This window comes from Globicephala melas, chromosome 7, assembly GCF_963455315.2.
Source record: "Globicephala melas chromosome 7, mGloMel1.2, whole genome shotgun sequence".
Classification (NCBI taxonomy): domain Eukaryota; kingdom Metazoa; phylum Chordata; class Mammalia; order Artiodactyla; family Delphinidae; genus Globicephala; species Globicephala melas.
In genome coordinates this window covers 112,562,083-112,586,704 of record NC_083320.1, presented here as the reverse complement: position 1 = coordinate 112,586,704, position 24,622 = coordinate 112,562,083, and the positions used below count along the sequence as shown (strand labels likewise).

The window sequence follows — 24,622 nt, the reverse complement described above, 5'->3', positions numbered from 1 at the left end:
TCTCAATGCAGGCTTGTGAAAAGAAAGAGTTCTGATGGCTGCCTCAGAATCAGAGGAGCCCTTTTGTATGTTGCCGTTGTGAGTGGAGCCTTAGGCTGAAATTGAAGATGCAGCCCCATTTCAAAGTGGTCAGAGCCGTGAGTAGGGAGTGGGCAGCAGCAGTCGAGAGGAGACTGCCCCGTTCTTACTGGGGTGGAGGTGGACATCCACCAGGAAGGATCCCAAACCGTGAAGAAAGAGTCATGCATACTGGGTGTTAGCATTCAGCAGACTTGATATTCCAGACTGGACAGTGTTGTAGGGGACTCAGACAAATGTGGTAAAATGATAGTGAAAAAAAGGAGCGATAAGTACAGAACTTAGAATTGTTACTCTCAGGTTAGCAGGGGGGGCAGGATTAGCATGGAGCACACAGGATTTGAAAGGGTTGAGCTACAGGATGGAGGCATTAGTCTTTTTACTTTTTTTATGTTATATATAATTAGTATGCATAAAATATGTTGTAATAAAATAATACTCAGTTGAAGTTAAGTGCTGGGTTGACTAACTTGTCCATTACTCGAGGAGTTGAGGGAAGGAAAGGAGACCAGTACGAAGGGCAGGAGTTGCAGAGGAACTTTGGTGTGTGTGGTGGGGGTGTTGAGACTTGAGCTGAATGGAAGAAGGGGGAAGTGGTACCAGAGTAGAGTCATTGTCCCCCTTCCCGTGTGTGCCCCTGCCTCTGTGTTTGTTTATTTTGCAGAGAAGTGGGTCACAAAGTGAGCAAACTATGTCTTTGGAGAGGCTAGAGTGGGTGTTACCAATCACATCAGACATATTTTAGATTATAAGCATCGGGCATTTTGCTAATTTTGAAGGTGAAGAATCAACTAAGGAGACTCTTCTGCCCAGTTCATCCTTGCTGTTTCTGACTTTTCATTTGTAAAATATAGATTGCAGTGCGATTAGTAAACCTTGCTGCATCATTTCTTCTCATTTGTTTAACAAATACGTATAAATTTCAACCATGTGTAAGGAGATTTACAAATTCATCAGCTTCCCTTACACAGTCTGTTGAGCTTCACAAATGCCTGCAGCTGGGAGCCACCATAAATGAGGCACGGAGCAGTTCCATTACCCACTCCTATCCCCCTCCCCCTTTCTTTGGACCCTTTTGCAGCCAACCCCTGCTCCCCACTTCCAGCTCCTGGTGGCCACTGACCTGCCCTCTGCCACTTGGTAGTATTCTGTTTCTGGCTCTGTCAGTGAGCTTCATCTTTCCCTGTTGCTGAGTGCTGTCTGTGGATAGGCCACCGTTCAGACCACTGTGACCACAGCTGCCATGGACTTGATCACCTTTGTCTTTAACAGACACTGTTGTGATAGTCTGCTGGATGCCATGCTTGGCATTAGGTGCCCACTTAACAAAGAATCATGGAGGTGGTATGTGTTTGAATTCTGTATTTCTTAATTATTTCATAAGGCACCTGAAAGGTGAAAGTGTCTTTTGACGCTCTGATAGTTTATTCCCAGTAGTGTCACTAATAGGAAGGTCTCAGAAGGCCATTCACGTTTGTTCCTCTTCTCTCCACAGGCCTCTTGAGGAGCCTAAGGTGATCTCTGCCTTCTCAGGAAAGCAGGCCGGGAAGCATGTGGTGCACATTGCGTGTGGGAGCACATACAGCGCGGCCATCACTGCCGAGGGCGAGCTGTACACCTGGGGCCGGGGGAACTATGGGCGACTGGGCCACGGTATGTCTGCTCTGAGTCAGCTGGAGCATGCAGCATGAGGCTGCCTCTTCTGAGGGACTTGCAGTAACAGTGGTCCTATCTTTTTGAAGGCTCCAGTGAAGACGAGGCCATTCCGATGCTGGTAGCTGGGCTCAAAGGGCTGAAGGTCATTGACGTGGCATGTGGGAGTGGTGATGCTCAAACGCTGGCTGTGACGGAGAATGGTATGTGGGGCACTGCTGCCCTGGACAGGCTCTCAGGATGAGGAGGGCCGCTCTCCTAGAGGGAATGAGCTTTGGAGTCTTTCTTTTCTTTTTTTTTTTTTTGGGCTGTGCCACACGCCTTGTGGGATCATAGTTCCCTGACTAGGGGTTGAACCTGGGTCTCCTGCAGTTGAAGCGCAGAGTCCTAACCACTGGACCGCCAGGGAAGTCCCTGGAGTCTTTAAGTGTGCACCTCAGTGTCTTCAGGAGAGGTAGAGAAGTTATGGGACTTGTAACTTCTGTTACCCAGGGCCAGAGAGCTACCATCCTTCCTGGTTGGGCATTTTACTTTTTAACAGAGAAATGAAAATAAATGGAATAATTGACGTTTTAAGTCGTTTCTGATTATTGTGATTATATTTCCTAATGTTCAGCCACCCTTGATTCCCTGTGGTAAATCCTGCTTAGTCTTTGTGTATTCACAGTATGATACTTGTTTTTAATTTCAGTTTTATATTTGTGTTCATTACTGCGATTGTACTCATTTGACACTTTTTGAGGTTACATTTATCAAGTTTGATGTTGATTCCTCCCCCTCCCCCCCCACCCAGCACTGCACGGCTTGTGGAATTTTAGTTCCCCCACCAGGGATTGAACCCGGGCCCTCAGCAGTGAGAGGGTGGAGTCCTAACCACTGGACTGCTAGGAATTCCCGATGTTGATTTCTTTTTTTATAAATTTATTTTATTTATATTTATTTTTGGCCGCGTTGGGTCTTTGTTGCTGCGCGCAGGCTCTCTCTAGTTGCGCCATGGGGGCTTCTCATTGTGGTGGCTTCTCTTGTTGCGGAGCACAGGCTCTAGGCACGCGGGCTCAGTAGTTATGGCTCGCGGGCTCTAGAGCGCAGGCTCAGTAGTTGTGGTACACGGGCTTAGTTGCTCCGTGGCATGTGGGATCTTCCCGGACCAGGGATCAAACCCCGTGTCCCCTGCATTGTGCCACCAGGGAAGCCCTTGATGTTGGTTTTTTAAACTGTATTTGTCTTTCAGTATTGTGGGGGTTTGTCCTTCGAATCGTGGGGTCTGTCAGGATTAGCTGGGAGCCTCTCAGCCTTGCTCTCCCACAGAGAGCAACTTAATTTTATCCCCTTATGTAATATTTAATTAAATTACGCTAACAACTGTTACTGGGAATAAATAGAATCGTACGTTTGGCTTGTGGTCAACACAACAAGAGTGGTGTGCAGTGGGCCATGGGCCCAGTTGCTGTGTTTTATGGAAGCAGTGGAGCTTTCGCTCTGTGTTTAGTAATTAGTGGAAGCAGTATCATTGAGCCCAAACTAGCAAGGGTTAGGATTTTATTATTCATTCAGTTAAAACAAGAAGAAAACTCAGCTTTCCATTTCTTAATTGCTTCTCTATCAACCTGAATAGAAACTAGATTTCATTTGGTCAGTAACCACCTGTGTAGTGTCAGCTATATACATTAGTGGTCTAGATTTTTGTGTGTTATTGGCTATATTGATTATTTGCAGACATTTAGAAGTTTTCTTTAGATGTACAGTTATTTTTACTCAAATAACTTGTATTTTTTAGGTCAGGTGTGGTCTTGGGGAGATGGTGACTATGGGAAATTGGGCAGAGGTGGTAGTGACGGCTGCAAAACACCAAAGCTGATTGAGAAGCTTCAAGACTTGGATGTTGTCAAAGTCCGATGTGGAAGTCAGTTTTCTGTTGCCTTGACAAAAGACGGCCAGGTTTATTCATGGGGGAAAGGTGACAACCAGAGACTTGGGCATGGAACAGAGGAACATGTTCGTTATCCCAAACTCTTGGAAGGATTGCAAGGTGAGTGCAAAATGTAAACTTTTAAAACCATCTGAGGCAGTTGTCTTTAGTAATCTTTTAAAGTTTGCAGGTATTTTTCTTTATCTGACATCTGTGAATGACTCATCATTAGAAGCTTTTATCCACATTTTGATAGGTATAGATAATAAGTGGAAAGTGGTTTGTCTGTATTAAAAAGTGACCTAGAATTATTTTCATCAAATTTAATTTGAAACTTAAATTTTACCGGTGTTGGAGAGTTCTTTTTTTTTGTTTGTTTTTTTTTTATTGGAGAGTTCTTTTTTGTGGCAAGTACCCATTCATTACTCATTCAGCTGGCCTCAGTGAGATTAACTTCCGTTTGGTGAGGTCGTCTGCTTGCTGTGGATATGCGTGGTGTTATGGGAGCACAGAGGGAGATCGGGTTGGGTCAGCCTGGAGTGGTCTTGTTTGAACTTATCCTTTATGGATGAATCTTCTTGTTTGGTTTCAAGGGTGTCCAGCATGCATTCTCAGCAGCTGGGAGGAATGGGAGCCAAGGCGTGTAGGTGTGCTCTACAGGTGCCTTGTAAAGTATGGGAGAGGTTGGTGATAAGTGTACCAGGTGGGGCCTGTAGTGCTTTATCTCTACACTACAGGGGGTGGGCAGGCTATTTTTTAATGGACCAGATTCTATGTGTAATTTTAGGTTTGAGGGCCTTGTGCTGTCTCTCCTAACTACTCAGTCCTGCTGTTGTAGCCCCAAAGCAGCCATAGACAATATGAAAACAAATGCGCCTGTGTTCCGATACACCTTTATTCACAGAAACGGTCCTTGGGCTGCATTTGACACAAGGGATGAAGTTTGTTGGATTGCTGCGCTGGATTCTCCTTTATGTTTTTGCTTTTTTGTCAGGGGAGTTTGGAAGTGAGCCTTTTAATTGGGACTTGCGGGTTCCTTTCCCCAGCATTTTTATTTTAAAGCATGTTAACACTTCGGTGATTAGAAGTTTTGTGTGCTCCTCTGGTGTTTATTATTTTCTAAGCATCTGAGATAAGTTACAGAGTAATACAATTGGTTGTTTATTATGGAGATGTATTTGAATTTTATTTGCCTTCTTGTTTATATTCCTTTCATTTAGTGGAGGAAATCAACTTCCTCAGCAACATTAATTAGATACAGAGTTAGTGCACTGTGAGAGTATTTAAGTGACTGTTGATACATACAGTCATTTGGTAGTTCTTAAAATAGGCTCTTTGGATAGAATTGTTTCTCTTACTGTAGTAGAGTTCTTTCAGCTGAATTATTTTTTATGTTGACATGTCTGAAAACACCCCTTGTCTTGGTCATGTTAGATTTACTAATAAGCAAAAATACAGTACTTTGCTAACACTATTTAAATAGAAAAAATATATTTTACACTTACATCATTTAACTTCGGAGAGAAATAGATTTTGTTTTAGAAAACTTTCTCACTGAAGAGTGTATTTTGACTTTCACCAAGATAGACCCAGCCTGGGCCATAAAACACGCCTTAACAAATTTAAAAGAAGAGAAGTCAAACAGTGTCTCCTCTCAGACCACAAAGGAAATGACTAGAAATCAATAACAGAAAATTAGCTGGAAAATCCCAAAATACATAGAGATAAAACAGTATACTTCCAAATAACACATAGGTCAAAGAAGAAATCACAAGAGAAATTTTAAAATATTTTGAACTAAATGAAAATGGAAATACAGCTTTTCAAGATTTGTGGGATGCAGTGAAAGCTTAGACAGAAATTTATAACATCGAATGTATATATTAGAAAAGAAGAAAGATCTAAAATCAGTAATCTTTTTGTACAGCAAAGGAAGCCATCAGAGAAATGAAAAGACAACATATGAAATGGGAGGAAATATTTGTAGGTCATATATTTGTTAAGGAGTTAATATCCAAAATATATAAAGAACTCGTACAACTCAACAGCAAAAAAACCCAAATGATCTGATTAAAAAATGGGCAGAGGATCTGAATAGTCATTTTTTCCAAAGAAGACATAACGATGGCCAACAGGTACATGAAAAGATGTTCAGCATCACTAATCATCAGTGAAATACATTTAAAAACAGTGAGATATCACCTCATACCTCTTAAAATGTCTGTTATCAAAAAGACAAGAAATAACAAGAGTTGGCAAGGATGTAGAGAAAAGGGAACCTTTGTGCACTGTTGGTGGGACTGTAAATTGGTGGAGCCACTCTGGAAGACAGTATGGAGGGTCCTCAAAAAATAAAAATAGAAATACCATGTGATCCAGACATTCCAATTCTGGGTATCAGAAACACTAACTTGAAAAATTATCTGCATCCCCATGTTCATTGCAGCATTATTCACAATAGCTAAGACATGGATACAACCAAATTGTCCGTTGATGGATGGCATATAAAGAAAATGCATATGCACACACAGACACACACAGACACACACAGACACACACACACTCAGACACTATGAAAGGCTGGTTCAGTGTTAAAAAAAAATCAGTTAATGTAATCCATCAAATTGACAGATGAAAGAAGAAAAATCACATGATCATATCAATAGGTGCAGACAAAGCTTTTGACAAAATCCAGCACCCATTCATGATTAAAAAAAACTTTCAGTAAACTAGGAATAAAGGAGACTTCCTCAACTTGATAAAGACAATCTATAAAAATCCTACAGCTAATGTCATACTTAATGGTGAGAAACTCAAAGCCTTTCCACTAAGATCAGATACAAGGAAAGGATGTCCTGTCTCACCATTCCTTTTCAAAATTATACTGGAAATTTTAGCTAATACAGTAAGACAAGAAAAGGAAATAAAAGCTATACAGATTGAGAAGGAAGAAATAAAACTGTCTTTGTTCACAAATGACATGATTGTTTATGTGGAAAATTTGAAAGAATTGACCCAAAAACCCTCCTGGAACTAACAAGGTTGCAAGATGGTTGCAAGATGGTTAATATGCCAAAGTTAATTGTTTTCTTATATACAAGCAGCAAAAAAATGGAATTGAAATTAAATACACAATACCATTTGTATTAGCATCCAAAGAATGAAATACATAGGTATAAGTCTAACAAAATATGTGTGAGATCTATATGAGGAAAACTACAAAACTGATGAATGAAATCAAAGAACTTTATAAATGGAAAGATATTCTATGTTCATTGATAGGAATACTGAATATTGCCAAGATGTCAGTTCTTTCCAACTTGATCAATAGATTCAATGCAATCCCAATCAAAATCCCAGCAATTTATTTTATGGATATCAAAAAACTGAGTCTAATGTTTGTGTGGAGAGGTGAAAGACCCAGAATAACCAACACAATATTAAAGGAGAAGAATGAGTGGGAAGACTGATACTGCCCAACTTCAAGACTTAACTGTAAAGCTACAGTGATCAGGACAGTATGGTATTGGCTAAAGTATGAACTAATAGATCTTTGGAACAGAAGAGAGAGCTCGGAAATAGATCCACATAAATGTACTTAACTGATCTTTGACCAGAGGAGCAAAGGCAATACAATGGAGCAAAGATCGTCATTTCAACAAATGATGTTGGAACAACTGGACAGCCATGTGTAAAAAAATTAATAATGGGAGGCTAAACATCTTTTGGGGTAGGGAGTATATGGGAAATCTCTGCCTTCTCCTCGGTTTTACTGTGAGCCTAAAACTGCTCTAAAAACACAAGAGTCTTTTTTAAAAAGAGTGCACTTGGTTATACATTGGGACAGGAGAATGTGATCTAGTAGTTAATTAAAAGTACACTTGTCTTTTTCTGAATGAAAATCTGAATGGATGAGAAAAATGAACAGATCCTTTTCATACCCTAGAATTATTTTATTTGCAGGCTGTAGGGCTTAATAAGTTGTAGCTAGTAAAACACAACAGGGGTTTTAGTAATGTACACAAGGCAGATGAATTGTGAATAATATTAAAGCAATGAATTATCCTTTAGAAGTTGACATTAAATGCCTTCTGACCTGAGTGGCCTAAAGTAAATATCTTTATTGCAACAGAAGTCATAGGCGTGAACCTGTATCTGCATCCCTCTTTCCTCCCAGGGAAGAAGGTGATTGATGTAGCTGCAGGCTCCACCCACTGCCTGGCCCTGACTGAGGACAGTGAGGTCCACAGCTGGGGGAGCAATGACCAGTGCCAGCACTTTGACACCTTGCGTGTGACCAAGCCAGAACCTGCTGCGCTGCCAGGACTGGATACCAAACACATAGTTGGGATTGCCTGCGGACCTGCCCAGGTACTGAGTAGATGGCTTGGCATTTTGTAGAATTTTGGTTTCCCAGTGTTCATTGCTAGTATGTAGAAGTACCATTGACTTGTGTGTTTAGTCCTTATATCCTGTAGTTGTACTAAACTCATTTATTAGTTCTAGGAGCTTCGCTGTGATTCCTTGCGGTTTTCTTCAGAAACAGTTCTGTTGTCTGGACATAGAGACAGTTTTATTTTACAATACGTATGCCTTTTCTTTCTTTTCCTTGCCTTATTGCACTGGCCAGGACTTCCAATATGATGTTGAGTAAGAGCAGGGAGGGGGTGCATCCTTGTCTTGTTCCTGATTGTAGGGGGAAGGCATTCAGTCTTTCACCATTAACTGTGATGTTAGCTGTATGTTTTTTTGTTTGTTTGTTTTTGGTAGATGCCTTATTAAATTAAGGACGTTTCCTTTAACTCCTACTTTTTTCAAGTTTTTCTTTTTTTAAAATCCTGAGTGATGTTAAACTTTGTCAGATGCTTTTTATTCTCACATGATATGACCACGTTTTCCTTCTTTAGTCTGCTTATATAGTGGAATACATTGACTGATTTTCAAATATTGACCAAACCTTGTATTTTTGAGATAATCCCCACCTGGTCATGGTGTATTATTCTTTTTTTGTATTGTGGGATTTGATTTGCTTAATACATTGTTGAGGATTTTTCTGTCAGGACTCTTCAGAGATACTAGTTTGTGGTTTTTTTAGTGCTTTCTTGTCTGACTTTTTATCCGGATAAAACTGGCCTCATAAAAAGTGTAGGCAAGTGTTCCATCCTCTTCTATTTTCTGGAATGAGTTGTGTAGAATTAGTGTCATTTCTTCTTTAAATGCTTTTCTATGAATCCATAGGAGCCTGGGGATTTCTTTCTCAAAAGATTTTTAACCACAAATTCAATTTCTTTAATATAGAATTATTCAGAGTGTTTCCTCTTGGGTGAGTGTTCCTGGTTTGTGGCACTCAAGGTATTGTTCAATTTCATCTAAGTTACCCAGTTTTTATGTATAAAGTTTTCCTTATTAGTGTTCTCTTATTGACCTTTTGAAGTCTTTGGGTCTGCAGTGATATCCCTTCTTTCATTCCTGATATGGGTAATTTGAGTCTTTTCTCTTTGCCAGTTTTGCTAGATGTTTATCCATTTTGTTGCTCTCTTCAAAGAACTAGCTTTTGGTTTCATTAATTTTCCCCTTGTTCTTTTGCTTTCAATTTCATTGGTTTCTCCTCTTGTCCCTTTTTTCATTCTTCAGCTTGCTTGGCATCACTTTACTGTTTTCTTAGTTTCTTCAAGAGGAAGCTTAGGTTGTTGACTTTAGACATTTCTTCTTTTGTAATAGATAAGTGCTTGATGCTATAAATTTTCCTCTAAGCAGTGCTTTAATTGCACCCACAAATCTTGATTATTTTCATTTTTGTTCAGTTCAAAATATTTTCTGATTTCCTTTGTGGATTGCTCTTTGACCTATGGATTAAGTGTGTTGTTTAGTTTCAAAGTGTTTGGAGATCATTCTGTTATCTTTTTGTTACTGGTTTCTAGTTTAATTCCATTGTGGTTAGAGAATAAACTCTATATGATTTCAATTCTTATAGATTTGAGCTTTGTTTTATATCTCAGAATGAGGTTTGTTTTATATCTCAGGCTGTGTTCTCTTAGTGAATGTTCTGCATGTGTGCTTAAAAAGAGTATTTTGCTGTTGATATATTTTGCCATTATTGGGTGAAGTGTTCTATAAATGTCAATTAGATCTAGTTCATTGATGGTATTATTCAGTTTTTCTAGATCCTTGCTGATTTTCTGTCTGTTTGTTCTGTCTTCCTTTGGGGAGGGTGGTGTTGGTATCTCCAAGAATAATTGTGGATTTGTCCATTTCTCTTTTTGGTTCTGTCAGTTTTTTTTTTTTTTTTAATGCTTTTGATCATTAAAAAAATTAGGGTAAAACATACAGTGATGTTAAGTATATTCACAGCATTGTGTTACCATCACTACTATCCATCTCCAGAACCTTTTCATCATCTCAAACAGAAACTCTGTACCCATTAAACAGTAACTCTCCATTTCTCCTCCCCTAGCCCCTGGTGACCTGAAATTTACTTTCTGTCTCTATGAATTTGTCTATTCAAGGTATCTCATATAAGTGGAATCACATAATATTTGACCATTTGTGTCTGGCTTATTTCACTTAGCATAATATTTTCAACATTGATTCATGTTGTAGCATGTATCAGAATTTTTTTTTTAAGGCTTAATAATAAAAATATGTAACTCCCACATTTTGTTCATCCATTCCTCCTTCAGTGGACACATGGGTGGTTTATCTCTTGGCTATTGTGAATAATACAGCTATGAATATTAGTGTAGAAGTATCTGTTTGAGTCCCTGCTTTCGGTTTTTTTCAGTATATATCTAGGATTGGAATTGCTGGATCATTATGATAACTCTGTTTAAATCTTTGTGGAACTGCCTTACTGTTTTTCCACAACAGCTGCATGATTTTTACATTCCCACCAGATACACACAAGGGTTTCAATTTTTCCACATCCTTGTCAACACTGGTTATTTTCCTTTTTCTTGTTTTTTTTAAGGCCATCCCAGTGGGTATGAAGTGGTATCACATTGTGGTTTTGATTTGCACTTCCCAAATGGGAAAGATGTTGAGTATCTTTTCATGTGCTTGTGTGTCTTTTTTGGAGAAATGTATTCAAGTTCTTTGCCCATTTTTGAATTAGATTTTTTTTTTTTGAATTGTAACAGTTCTTGTTATATTGTGGGTATTAATCCCTTATCAGGTATATGATTTACAACTGTTTTTTCCCCATTCTGTGGTTTTCTTTTTATTCTGTTGATAGTGTTCTTTTATGCACAAAAGTTTTAGTTTTTCTTCTGTTGTCTGTGCTTTTGGTGTCATACATATCTGAGAAATCCATGGTCATGTAGGTTTTCCAGTCTTTTTTCCTAATAGCTTCATAGTTTTAGGTCTAATATTTAGGTCTCTGATCCATTTTGACTTTATTGTCATATATGGTGTAAGATAAGGATCAAATAGATTCTTTTGCAGTTTTCCCAGCACCGTTTATAGAAAACATTGTTCTTTCCCTATTGAATGGTCTTGGCACTTGTCGAAATCATTTGACCATATAGGCAAGGGTTTATTTATGGACTCTATTCTATTCCGTTGGTCTGTAAGTGTGTCTTTATGCCAGACCCACACCGTTTTGATTACTGTAGCTTTGTAGTGAGTTTTGAATTAGGAATTGAGTCTTTTTTCCAACTTCGTTATTCCTTTTCAATATTCCTTTTGTTATTTGGGGTACCTTGAGATTCCACATGAATTTTAGGATGGGTTTATCAATTTTTGTCTTACGTATTTTGAAACTCTTTTGTTTGATGCATACGCATTTTGGATTGTTCGGTTGTCTTGGTGAATTGACCCTTTAATTGTTGTTCAGTGTTCCCACTTTATCCCTGCTTTTCCTTGCTCTGAAGTCTCTTGTCTGATTTTAATGTAGGTACTCCAGTTTTATTTTCATTTAATTAGTGTTTGAGTACTATAACTTTTCCATGTATTTGAAAAAAATTTAAGAAGTCTATATTTTAGTCCCTTTGCCTTTCCGTTAAAATTTAGAATAATCTTGTCTACATTTGCAAAAATATCTTGCTTAGATTTTGGTAGGGATTGTGTTCAACCTGTTATCAGTTTGTGGAGAATTGACATCTTTGCTACATTGAGTCTTCTAATCTATTAAAATGTTATGTCTAAACATTTATTTGCATCTTCTTGATTTCATTTATCAGTGTTTTCAGCATACAAGTCCTGTCCATGTTTTGTTAAATTTATATCTTTAACTTTTAACCCACCTATCTCATTATCTGTATAGTGAACTTCTTGGATGCTATGTATAGTTGCATTTTTTTTTATTGTTGTCAATCTGTCTTTTAATTGGTGTATTTAGATCATTTACATTTACTGTAATTGACATGTATAGATAAAGGTCTTCCATTTTATTGTTTGGCTTTTTTGTTTGTCTGTTTTCTATTATTTGTTCCTCTATTTTGCTTCTTTTGTCTTTTTGGGGGATAAATGAACATTTATTTTAGTATTTCATTTACCTTTATTTATTTTGAATTTGACTATTTCTTTTTATAGGTTTCTATTTTTGCGGTTGCTCTAGGAATTACTGTATACTACATAACTCTTTGCAGGCTACTTAGAATCAGTATTTTACTACTTTAATTGGAATGTAGAAACCTGTTGTTTAATTTCTAAGTGCTTGGAGATTTTTCCAGTTATATACATCTGATTTATTCTTATTGATCTCTAGTTTCTGTTCTTGGTTTTCAGCTTAATTTTATTATGTTATGAGATCATACTCTATATGATTTCAGTTCTTTTAAATAGTTAAAATTATTTTATGTCTTAAATATGGTTTATCATGGTGAATGTTCCTTGCATCCTTGAAAATTTTGTGCATTTTAACTCTTTGGGTGAAGTGTTTTTATAAGTGTCATTTTTATCTCGTTCATTGATGGTTTTGTTCATTTCTTTTAAATCCTTACTAATTTTCTGTCTGCTTGTTCTGTCTGTTATTAGGAGGGTAGTTTTGATATCTTCAACTACATTTGTGGATTTATCTGTTACTCTTTCATTTCTCTCAGATTTTACTTTCATGTGTTTTATGGTTCTGTTGTTAGGGGCATATACATTCATTATTGTTCTGTTTCTTTGTGAATTGAGCCTTTTATCATTATATAATGTCCCTCTTTAGTCCTGGTAATTTCCTTCGTCTGAAGTCTACTTTGTCTGATATTAATAAGCCACTTTCCATCCCTTTACTAAGCCAATTTTATCTTTATATTTAAGGTAGATTTCTTGTAGATACTGTATAGTTAGTTTCTGTTTTCCTACATCCTGATGATCTCTGTTTGTTTTTATGTTCAGACCCATTTAAATTTAATGTCTACCATTGTTTATTTGTTTTTTGTTTGCTCTCACCTTTTTGTTTCTTTATTGTTTCCTGACTTTTTTGGGGGTTAGTTGAATAGCTTTTAGTGTTTAATTTTAGCTTATTGAGTTGCTTAATTTTGGTAGTGAAAAGATTTTTGAAAAACTTTTTACCTGTTTATTTGTGGCAAATGAGATGGGGTAGTGAAATGAGAGAAAATTGGAAACTGGTAGCATGTGAGTTAGATAACTGAAGGTGCTTGTGCATTTGGGACAATCAGAGGGATGAATGAGTAGTAACTTAGGGCACCTTCGTCATTCATAATGGTGAATCTCTCGTGTGGAACAGGCTGATCGGTGAATGTGTAGATTCATTTTAGGTTCTTGTGTTTCTTCCATAGAGTTTTGCTTGGTCATCTTGTTCTGAGTGGTCCATTGGCCTCCGTGTCCCTTTTGTGGTGGACATCTGCTCAATGACTTTTGAGCAGTTAGACCTCCTACTGCGGCAAGTGAGTGAGGGGATGGATGGCACTGCTGACTGGCCCCCACCCCAAGAGAAAGAGTGTATGGCTGTGGCAACACTGAATCTTCTGCGACTTCAGGTATTTTCCTTTCCCTCATTTTGTAAGTGTCTTATGTGTTTGTAATGATGTTTATGCATATTAAAGGGTATGGGGTTTAGCCTGTTGAATAAACTGCTAATGAAAATTTTAAAGTGTTTTAAAGTCAGATTATGATGGAGTGTAATGTGTATGAGGCTTAAAAAATTCAGTCTAGTTATTTTGTGCTTACCCTGGAAGTCAGTATCTGCATGCAGGTAAGAGCATATATGGACTGCGTTATTACTGCTAAATTCAGCTTGTTGGCATTCATCAGGGAGTCGGTCTTGAATTTCCTGTTGCTGCGTGTGGAGAGGTGACTGGGTGAGACGGTAGGTGACTGGGTGAGACGGTAGGTGACTGGGAGATCAGCTGGAGGTGGTCGCCAGCCTCTCCTCTGGACTGAGAGGGGAGCCCCATTCAGGAAGCTCTGTGTCCTCCACGGGTACCTCCGCTTCCTCAGGGGGAAGGTTAAGTTTAAATGTCAGAAGAAGAAAAGCTACAAAAATTTTTTTTCCAAGTAGAACTGTAGCTAAAATCTTTGATCGTCGTGTTTTTCTTTGTCATAAAACCCTGTGACTTAATGTTAAGAGAACAGTTTTTCTCACCAAAGTAATTTTCCCCCTTTATAATGCGAGGGTTGCTGTGTGACCCATCATGTACCCCTTCTGTTCCCTCCACTTTTTTGTCTTGGCTTCCAGAAAGCACAGAACTGAATGTAATGTTTAGTTGCAAAATGGAATTAGCAGAAATTTGGAGAGTATCTCCCTTCGCCAGAAGTCTTCTGTAGGAACTCATTTAGCAGGGCATCTGTGGTGTAGTATCCTAGTCATGGATCCGCCCAGTTTTTTGTTGCTTCCCATGGTCTCCTAGTGACATTGCTGCTCTGGTCGGTGCTGTGGAGAAAGACCCTGTACATGTTCTAGGCTCTATTTCATTTGGTCCATATTTGCCTCATGCCATCTGTTTTTCCACTGCTTTGTTCTGTCTGTCGAGGTCTTTGTTTTAGTTGTGTCTTTTAAAAAATTGACTCATAAAGCTCAGTTCTTAAAAAGAATACAACTTGAGAGTCTTTATTCACTATGTGGATTTAATCTTTTACAATTATTGTGATTACTAATGTATTTGAATTCAGTCTTGGCGTAAGTTTGTTCATCATTTTATTATCTTTTGAACAAATTTCTAAAAAAGTTTTTTCCTTTCAAATCCCTTTAATTGTTCCTAAGTTTTGAAATTTTGATTTCTGGACATTAATCATGTTACAAAAAAATTAAATATTTGTTAATTCCACAGTGTTAAGTTAATCAGTACTTCTCTTCCTGAAAAATATAGGGGTTATAGGGTGCATTAAACCTAAACTCCCCTTTCTATCTTCAGTATTTGAATTGTTCAATAGTCTGTTGTTACATTGACTCCAAGGCACACTGTTTTTTTGTGTGTGCTGCTAAAAAGAAAAGCGCTCCAAATTGCAATGTGTAAGATACATTCTGATTTTAGAGTTAAGATGTGAAAGAAAATACCTCTTAGGATTGGTGAAATGTAGTAATTATTTTTAAACTTTCCTTCAATTATTATCATAATCATTTTTTAAGAGGACATACTCAGGCATATAGTCCTTTTTTTTTTTTTTTTTTTAAACCAATTTGTTTTGTCATTGTTACTTACATCACCTCCCTCCTGGGTACCTCCTTCAGTAAATTTCTTCCTTAAGGTCTGTGAGTTACAACCTCTGAAAACTTGGGTCCCTTTAACACCTCTTAAGATAATTTAATGGGGCTTAGCTCTTTAGGTTATATGTAATTTTATAAGCACTTTGAAGATGTTCTGCCGTCTTTTGACCTTTATTTTTGCCAATGAGAAATCTTTTTTTTTTTTTTTTTGCGGTACGCGGGCCTCTCACTGTTGTGGACTCTCCCGCTGCGGAGCACAGGCTGTGGACGCGCAGGCCCAGCGGCCATGGCTCACGGGCCCAGCCGCTCTGCGGCATGTGGGATCCTCCCGGACTGGGGCACGAACCTGTGTCCCCTGCATTGGCAGGTGGACTCTCAACCACTGTGCCACCAGGAAAGCCTGAGAAATCTTATATTAGTGCAATTGTTGTTTCTTTGTAGCTAATTTGTCTTTCTCTTTGGTAGCCTTTTAGGTTTTTGTCTTTGTTTTATATTTTAATACATTATATCTAGGTCAGGATTTATTCTGGTATATATAATTTGAGATTATGATTCTTGTTCAATCTGAGATTACTTACCTTTGTTAAGTTTTGAAAAGTCTTCACTATTTACCATTGGAATTGCTCTCTTCTTTTTTTCTACCTTTCCCCTTGGAAAAGTCCTACTAAATGCATGTTGAACTTTCTCATTTTATTTTCCCAAGTATCACAACTTCTTTGATATTTTAAAATCTGTTTATCCTTTTTAATGCTCACTTTTTAATCTTTGTGTTCTGCTTTCTGGGTGGTTTACTCAGCACTCTTCTTTCAATTCACGAATCATTTAGCTGAATGTTCCATATTGTTGAATTGTCTGTTTATTTAAAAAATTTATGTGAGCACTGCTTTACACATATTGATTGAATCATCAAATCCCCTTACCAGCCCTCTGGGAGGTGGGACCCTCCATCTGTATTGAACAGCTGGGGAGGCACGAAGTTCAGGAATGTTGCCCAGGTTGGGTACCCAGTGCACAAAGGTTTAGGGCTGGAACCTGGGGCCCAGGCTCTTCACTCCTCTGCCTTGAGGTGTTTATTCCTGTAGCTGTTTTTTTCATTTTCAGAATTTATATTTTTGGTGTTTTCCAGGGCTTTTATTTGCTCATTATATTCTCATCTTCTGGCTTCTGTTCCTTCCTTGATCTCTAAGAACATTTACTTATTTTATGGATTCATTCCAGTTTTTTAAATTGCTAAAATCTGTTGGGACATGCGTTTTGCCTCTTACCCTGTCTGTGACACTTCTTTGTGGTGACCTAGTATGGCTTGTCCTTTTTGACTATGAGGCCACCCTTAGGGGAGGGTTTGTGGAGTGTCCCTTTGCCCTTGGCTGTGGAGATGTCCTCAGAGGGCAGTTTTGTACTTGTGTCTGTGAGGTTCCATTGAGTTCCTTGGGCTCTTGATGAGTTTTGGTGTTCAGTTCTTGACGTGTGATATCCATACCTAGATGATTGGTATAAATTTGATTTCACATCTGCTCACAGGGCAGGCCAGGTCTCTGATTCACTGTGGGGTCTCTTTGTGCCCAAAGCCTTGTGTGGGTAGTATGTTGCCCTCAGGCCCTGGCTGGCTGACAGGAAGCTCAGGTTCAGCGGGCTGTCCTGAGCATTTTGTGTCTCAGAAGGCTTTGATCTGCTCTCTGAGCCCAGAACCCCTTGGCTGCTGCTGTGTGTGTCTCAAGAGCTAAACCAGAACTTTCCCTTGTATACTTTTCCTTGTATACCCTCAGCTTGGCTGTCTACTCTTTTAATAGTTTTTAGTTATATTCACTATTTCTGTGTTTGGTTTGGGTGCTTGGGGGTGGGGTAGAGGTTGCTGTTTCCACAGGGTTCAACCTCTTTGTTGATCTTTTCCACATACATACTCAGAGTTGGGTTTAAAAAATTCCTTTTATAGAATACCTTACCATGGATTCTCAACTACTATAGGTGAAAAATTTTTAGTATGGTTAAAAAAAATACCTATACTGGAAGTTTTACCTTTATTATTTGAGTAAAACTCAGTTTGAGGTATTATTCCATCTTTAATAAGATTTGGAAAGCATTTGTTTTTAGGGCTTCTAAGTGAAAATTGTTTTTCTCCTTTCAGTTGCATGCTGCCATCAGTCACCAGGTTGACCCAGAATTCCTTGGTTTAGGTCTGGGCAGCGTCCTCCTCAACAGCCTGAAGCAGACGGTGGTGACCCTGGCCAGCAGTGCGGGCGTGTTGAGTACTGTGCAGGCGGCCGCCCAGGCTGTGTTGCAGAGCGGGTGGTCAGTGCTGCTGCCAACTGCTGAGGAGCGGGCCCGGGCACTCTCTGCTCTCCTGCCCTGTGCAGGTGGGCTGGGGCTAGGAGCAGGGGTCGGGTGGGGTTGGCCCAGGAGGGGGTGCCAGAGGGGATGGTGCTTGCCTCACATTGGGAAAAACACTTTACCTTTTCCAGTTTCAGGCAATGAAGTTAACGTAAGTCCAGGTCGTCGATTCATGATTGATCTTCTTGTGGGCAGCTTGATGGCTGATGGAGGCTTAGAATCAGCCTTAAATGCAGCCATTACTGCAGAAATCCAGGTATGGTCCTAGGAGTGTGTGTGTGTGTGTGTGTGTGTGTGTGTGTGTGCGCGCGCGCGCGTGCACACTGATGGAGGTGATTTTACTCCCCAGTGAGCTGAGACTGACACTTTGCCAGAATTATTTAAAAAAAACCTTGAAACACAAAGCTTTTAGTAACAGCCAAATATTTCTGTAATTAAATTTTTTTACTAGTTTAATAAAATATTGAGTTATTATTAAGTATGATAAAATGTACCCATTTTAAATGTCTATTTAAATGAATTTGACAGGTACCCCAATCATAATATAAATCACTTCCATCACCCTGGAAAGTGCCTTTGTGCCCCTTTGTGTTTGAAGTTAGGACACTTTCTTGCCTCCCCCAGATGATGTTAATTTTGCCAGTTTTGATTGTCCCATAAATGGAATCATACAGTATATACTCATTTGTGTCAGCTTTATGTTGCCTTGATAATGATTTTCAGATTCACCTGTGTTGGATGTAGTGTTATGTTGTTTTTTTGCCTTTTTTTTTTCCTAAGGAACTATTTATTTCTTTTCGTATTATTATTTTTTTTAATTGGGATATAGTTGTTTTACAATGTTGCGTTAGTTTCTACTGTACAGCAAAGTGGAGTTCCCTGTGATATACAACAGGTTCTCATTAGTTATCTATTTTATGCATATTAGTGTATGTACGTCAACCCCAATCTCCCAATTCATCCCACCACCACCACCCGCCCCCCCGCCTTCCCCCCTTGGTGTCCATACGTTTGTTCTCTACATCTGTGTCTCTATTTCTGCCTTGCAAACCAGTTCATCTGTACTATTTTTCCAGATTCCACATATATGTGTTAATATACGATATTTGTTTTTCTCTTTCTGACTTACTTCACTCTGTATGACAGTCTCTAGGTCCATCCATGTCTCTACAAATGACCCAATTTCGTTCCTTTTTATGGCTGAGTAACATTCCGTTGTGTATATGTACCACATCTTCTTTATCCATTTGTCTGTCGATGGACACTTAGGTTGCTTCCATGACCTGGCTATTGTAAATAGTGCTGCAATGAACATTGGGGTGCATGTGTCTTTCTGAATTATGGTTTCCTCAGGGTATATGCCTAGTAGTGGGATTGCTGGGTCATATGGTAGTTCTATTTTTAGTTTTTTAAGGACCCTCCATACTGTTCTCCATAATGGCTGTATCAATTTACATTCCCACCAACAGTGCAAGAGGGTACCCTTTTCTCCACACCCTCTCCAGCATTTATTGTTTGTGGATTTTCTGATGAGGCCCATTCTAACTGGTGTGAGGTGATACCTCATTGCAGTTTTGATTTGCATTTCTCTAATAATTAGTGATGTGGAGCAGCTTTTCATGTGCTTCTTGGCCATCTGTATGTCTTCTTCGGAGAAATGTCTATTTAGGTCTTCTGCCCATTTTTGGATTGGGTCGTTTGTTTTTTTGTTATTGAGCTGCATGAGCTGTTTGTATATTTTGGAGATTAATCCTTTGTCAGTTGATTTGTTTGCAAATATTTTCTCCCATTCTGAGGGTTGTCTTTTGGTCTTGTTTATGGTTTCCTTTGCTGTGCAAAAGCTTTTAAGTTTCATTAGGTCCCATTTGTTTACTTTTTTTTTTTTTTTTTGTGGTACGGGCCTCTCACCACTGTGGCCTCTCCCATTGCGGAGCACAGGCTCCAGACACACAGGCCCAGCGGCCATGGCTCACGGGGCCAGCCGCTCTGTGGCCTGTGGGATCCTCCCGGACCGGGGCACGAACCTGCGCCCCCTGCAGTGGCAGGCAGACTGTCAACCACTGCGCCATCAGGGAAGCCCCCATTTGTTTACTTTTGTTTTAATTCCGTTACTCTAGGAGGTGGGTCAAAAATGATCTTGCTGTGTTTATGTCAAAGAGTGTTCTTCCTATGTTTTTTTTCCTCTAAGAGTTTTATAGTGTCTGGTCTCACATTTAGGTCTTTAATCCATTTTGAGTTTATTTTTGTGTATGGTGGTAGGGAGTGTTCTAATTTCATTCTTTTACATGTAGCTGTCCAGTTTTCCCAGCACCACTTATTGAAGAGACTGTCTTTTCTCCATTTTATATTCTTGCCTCCTTTGTCGTAGCTTAGTTGACCATTGGTGCGTGGGTTTATCTCAGGGCTTTCTCTCCTGTTCCATTGATCTATATTTCTGTTTTTGTGCCAGTACCATATGGTCTTGATTACTGTAGCTTTATAATATAGTCTTAAAATCAGGGAGTCTGATTCCTCCAACTCCATTTTTTTTTTTTCCTCAAGATTGCTTTGGCTACTCGGGGTCTTTTGTGTCTCAATACAAATTTTAAGATACTTTGTTCTAGTTCTGTAAAAAACGCCACTGGTAATTTGATAGGGATTGCATTGAATCTGTAGATCGCTTTGGGTAGTATAGTCATGTTCACAATATTGATTCTTTGAATCCCAGAACATGGTGTATCTCACCATCTGTGTCATCTTTGATTTTTTTCATCAGTGTCTCACAGTTTTCTGAGTACAGGTATTTTACCTCCTTAGGTAAGTTTATTCCTAGGTATTTTATTGTTTTTGTTGCTCTGGTGAATGGGATTGTTTCCTTAATTTGTCTTTCTGATCTTTCGTTGTTAAGTGTATAGGAATGCAAGACTTCCAAAACTATGTTGAATAATAATGGTGAGAGTGGATATCCTTGTCTTATTCCTGATCTTAGAGGAAATGCTTTCAGTTTTTCACCGTTGAAAATGATGTTTGCTGTGGGTTTGTCGTATATGGACTTACACATATTATGTTGAAGTAGGTTCCCTCTATGCCCAGTTTCTGGAGGGTTTTTAGCATAAATGGGTGTTGAATTTTGTCAAAAGCTTTTTCTGCATCTTTTGAGATGATCGTATGGTTTTTATTCTTCACTTTGTTAATATGGTTTATCACATTGATTGATTTGTGTATATTGAAGAATGCTTGCATCCCTTGGATAAATCCCACTTGATGATGGTGTATGATCCTTTTTTTTTTTTTTTTTTTTTGCGGTATGCGGGCCTCTCACTGTTGTGGTCTCTCCCGTTGCGGAGCACAGGCTCCGGACGCACAGGCTCAGCGGCCATGGCACACGGGCCTAGCCACTCCATGGCATGTGGGATCTTCCCGGACCGGGGCACGAACCTGTGTCCCCTGCATTGGCAGATGGACTCTCAACCACTGTGCCACCAGGGAAGCCCTGTATTATCCTTTTAATGTCTTGTTGGATTCTGTTTGATAGTATTTTGTTGCAGATTTTCACATTCATATTCACCAGTGATAGTGGTCTGTAATTTTCTTTTTTTGTCATATCTTTGTCTGGTTTTGGTATCACGGTGATGGTGGCCTTGTAGAATGCGTTTGGGAGTGTTCCTTCGTCTGCAATTTTTTGGAAGAGTTTGATGAGAAGGATGGGTGTTAGCTCTTCTCTAAATGTTTGATAGAATTCATCTGTGAAGCCATCTGGTCCTGGACTTCCGTTTGTTGGAAGATTTTTAATCACAGTTTCAATTTCATTACTTGTGATTGGTCTGTTCATATTTTCTATTTCTTCCTGGTTCAGTCTTGGAATGTTATACTTTTCTAAGAATTTGTCCGTTTCTTCGAGGTTGTTCATTTTACTGGCATATAGTTGCTTGTCGTAGTCTCTTATGATGCTTTGTATTGCTGTGGTGGCTGTTGTAACTTCTCCTTTTTCATTTCTCATTTTATTGATTTGAGTCCTCTCTCTCTTTTTCTTGGTGAGTCTGGCTAAAGGTTTATCAATTTTTTTTATTTTCTCAAAGAACCACCTTTTAGTTTTATTGGTCTTTGCTGTTGTTTTCTTTGTTTCTATTTATTTCTGCCCTGATCTTCATGATTTCTTTTCTTCTGCTAACTTTGGGTTTTGTTCTTCTTTCTCTAGTTCCTTTAGGTGTAAGGTTAGATTGTTTATTTGAGATTTTTCTTGTTTCTTTAGGTAGGATTGTATTGCTATAAACTTCCCTCTTAGAAATGCTTTTGCTGCATTCCATAGCCTTTGGACCGTCGTGTTTTCATTGTCATTTGTCTCTAGGTATTTTTTTATTTCCTCTTTGACTTCTTCAGTTATCTCTTGGTTATTTAGTATCATATTGTTTAGCCTCCATGTGTTTGTGTTTTTTACGTTTTTTCCCCTGTAATTTATTTCTAATCTCATAGTGTTGTGGTTGGAAAAGATGCTTAATATGATTTCAATTTTCTTAAATTTACTGAGGCTTGATTTGTGACCCAAGATGTGATCTGTCCTGGAGAATGTTCCATGTGCACTTGAGAAGAAAGTGTAATCTGCTGTTTTCTGATGGAATGTCCCATAAATATCAGTTAAATCTATCTGGTCTATTGTGTCATTTAAAGCTTGTGTTTCCTTATTAATTTTCTGTCCGGATGATCTGCCCATTGGTGTAAGTGAGATGTTAGAGTCCCCCACTATTATTGTGTTACTGTCGATTTCCTCTTACAGCTGTTAGTATTTGCCTTATGTATTGAGGTGCTCCTATGTTGGGTGCATATATATTTATAATTGTTACATTTTCTTCTTAGATTGATCCCTTGATCATTATGTAGTATCCTTCCTTGTCTCTTGTAACATTCTTTATTTTAAAGTCTATTTTATCTGATATGAGTATTGCTACTCCAGCTTTCTTTTGGTTTCCATTTGCATGGAATATCTTTTTCCATCTCCTCACTTTCAGTCTGTATGTGTCCCTAGGTCTGAAGTGGGTGTCTTGTAGACAGCATATATATGGGTCTTGTTTTCATATCCATTCAGCCGGTCTGTGTCTTTTGGTTGGAGCACTTAATCCATTCACATTTAAGGCAGTTATCGATATGTATGTTTGTATTACCATTTTCTTAATTGTTTTGGGTTTGTTTTTGTAGGTCCTTTTCTTCTCTTGTGTTTCCCACTTAGAGAAGTTCTTTAGAATTTGTTTTAGAGCTCGTTTGGTGGTGCTGAATTCTCTTAGCTTTTGCTTGTCTGTAAAGCTTTTGATTTCTCTGTTGAATCTGAATGAGATCCTTGCCGGGTAGAGCAATCTTGGTTGTAGGTTCTTCCCTTTCATCACTTTAAATATATCTTCCACTCCCTCTGGCTTGCAGAGTTTCTGCTTAGAAACCAGCTGTTAACCTTATGGGAGTTCCCTTGTATATTATTTGTTGTTTTTCCGTTGTTGCTTTTAATAATTTTTCTTTGTCTTTTTAAAAAAATTAATTTATTTTTGGCTGCGTTGGGTCTTCATTGCTGTGCGCAGGCTTTCTCTGGTTGTGGCAAGGGGGGGTTACTCTTTATTGCGGTGCACAGGCTTCTCATTGTGGTGGCTTCTCTTGTTGTGGATCATGGGCTCTAGGTGTTCAGGCTTCAAGAGTTGTGGCTTGTGGGCTCGGTAGTTGTGGCTTGCCAGCTCCAGAGCACAGGCTCAGTAGTTGTGGCGCATGGGCTTAGTTGCTCCGCAGCATGTGGGATCTTCCCAGCCCAGGGATCAAACCCGTGTCCCCTGAATCTGCAGGCGGATTCTTAACCACTGCACCACCAGGGAAGACCCTCTTTGTCTTTAATTTTTGTGAATTTGATTATGTGTCTTGGCATGTTTCTCCTTGGGTTTTTCCTGCCTGGGACTCTCTGCGCTTCCTGGACTTGGGTGGCTGTTTCCTTTCCCATGTTTGGGAAGTTTTCGACTGTAATCTCTTCAGATATTTTCTCCAGCCCTTTCTCTTTCTCTTCTCCTTCTGGGACCCCTGTAATGCGAATGTTGGTACGTTTAATGTTGTCCCAGAGATCTCTTAGGTTGTCTTCATTCCTTTTCATTCTTTTTTCTTTATTCTGTTCCATGACAGTGATTTCCACCATTCTGTCTTCCAGGTCACTTATCCATTCTTCTGCCTCAGTTATTCTGCTATTGAGTGCTTTTAGTGTATTTTTCATGTCAGTTATTGTATTGTTCATCTCTGTTTGTTCTTTAATTCTTCTAGGTCTTTGTTAAACATTTCTTTCATCTTCTCTCTAGTTGCCTCCATTCTTTTTCCGAGGTCCAGGATCATCTTCACTCTCATTATTCTGAATTTTTTTTCTGGAAGATTGCCTAGCTCCACTTCATTTAGTTGGTTTTCTGGGGTTTTATCTTGTTACTTCATCTGGGACATAGTCCTCTGCCTTTTCATTTCATCTATCTTTCTGTGATTGTGGTTTTTGTTCTGCAGGTTGCAGGATTGTAGTTCTCCTTGCTTCTGCTGCCTGCTGTTTGGTCGATGAGGCTATCTAAGAGGCTTCTGTAGTGTCACTTTGTTTTTGCTGTTGAGGAGTGCCCCATTGTGTGATTATGGCACTGTTGGTATATCCCTTCTCCTGTTGATAGACATTCGATGATTGTGAACACGAGTTTTTCCTTTTGGGTAAATAGTTTGAATTAGAATTTGCAGGGTTCTAGGGTGGGTGTGTGTTTACAGTTTCCCAGGGTGGTTGTGCCATTTACATCTGAACCAGCGTGTATGAGAGTTCTAGCCGTTTCTTGACCTTATCAACATGAGACGTGTCAGTCTTTTTAAAAGCTTTAGCTATTCTGCAGGTAGGGTGGGGTGTTAATTTGTATGTGCTTATTGGCCATTCATAGCTTCTTTTGTTGCCTTCATTGTCATAATAGTTTTCAATTTAAAAACTTACACTGATAAAACTGGATGAAGTGAGTGTATTAAAAATGTTTTTGAAAATATACCTACTTTGATTAAATTGAAAAAAATTAGAGGAAATCATAAATGTAATGATTTTAGTTGCA

The 24,622-nt window shown here is 38.8% G+C and overlaps 1 protein-coding gene across 5 annotated transcripts in view; it reads left to right on the top strand.

Annotated features, from left to right (window-relative positions):
* HERC2 (HECT and RLD domain containing E3 ubiquitin protein ligase 2) overlaps positions 1–24,622 on the top strand; it is a 230,127-nt gene that overhangs the window by 50,401 nt on the left and 155,104 nt on the right. For all 5 annotated transcript variants that reach the window (XM_060302596.2, XM_030840360.2, XM_060302595.2 and 2 more), the window contains exons 13-19: positions 1,574–1,731; positions 1,821–1,934; positions 3,509–3,760; positions 7,818–8,011; positions 13,366–13,566; positions 17,359–17,587; positions 17,693–17,817. In XM_060302596.2, the coding sequence (XP_060158579.1) occupies positions 1,574–1,731; positions 1,821–1,934; positions 3,509–3,760; positions 7,818–8,011; positions 13,366–13,566; positions 17,359–17,587; positions 17,693–17,817 (1,273 nt within the window). The remainder of the gene's footprint in view (positions 1–1,573; positions 1,732–1,820; positions 1,935–3,508; positions 3,761–7,817; positions 8,012–13,365; positions 13,567–17,358; positions 17,588–17,692; positions 17,818–24,622) is intronic.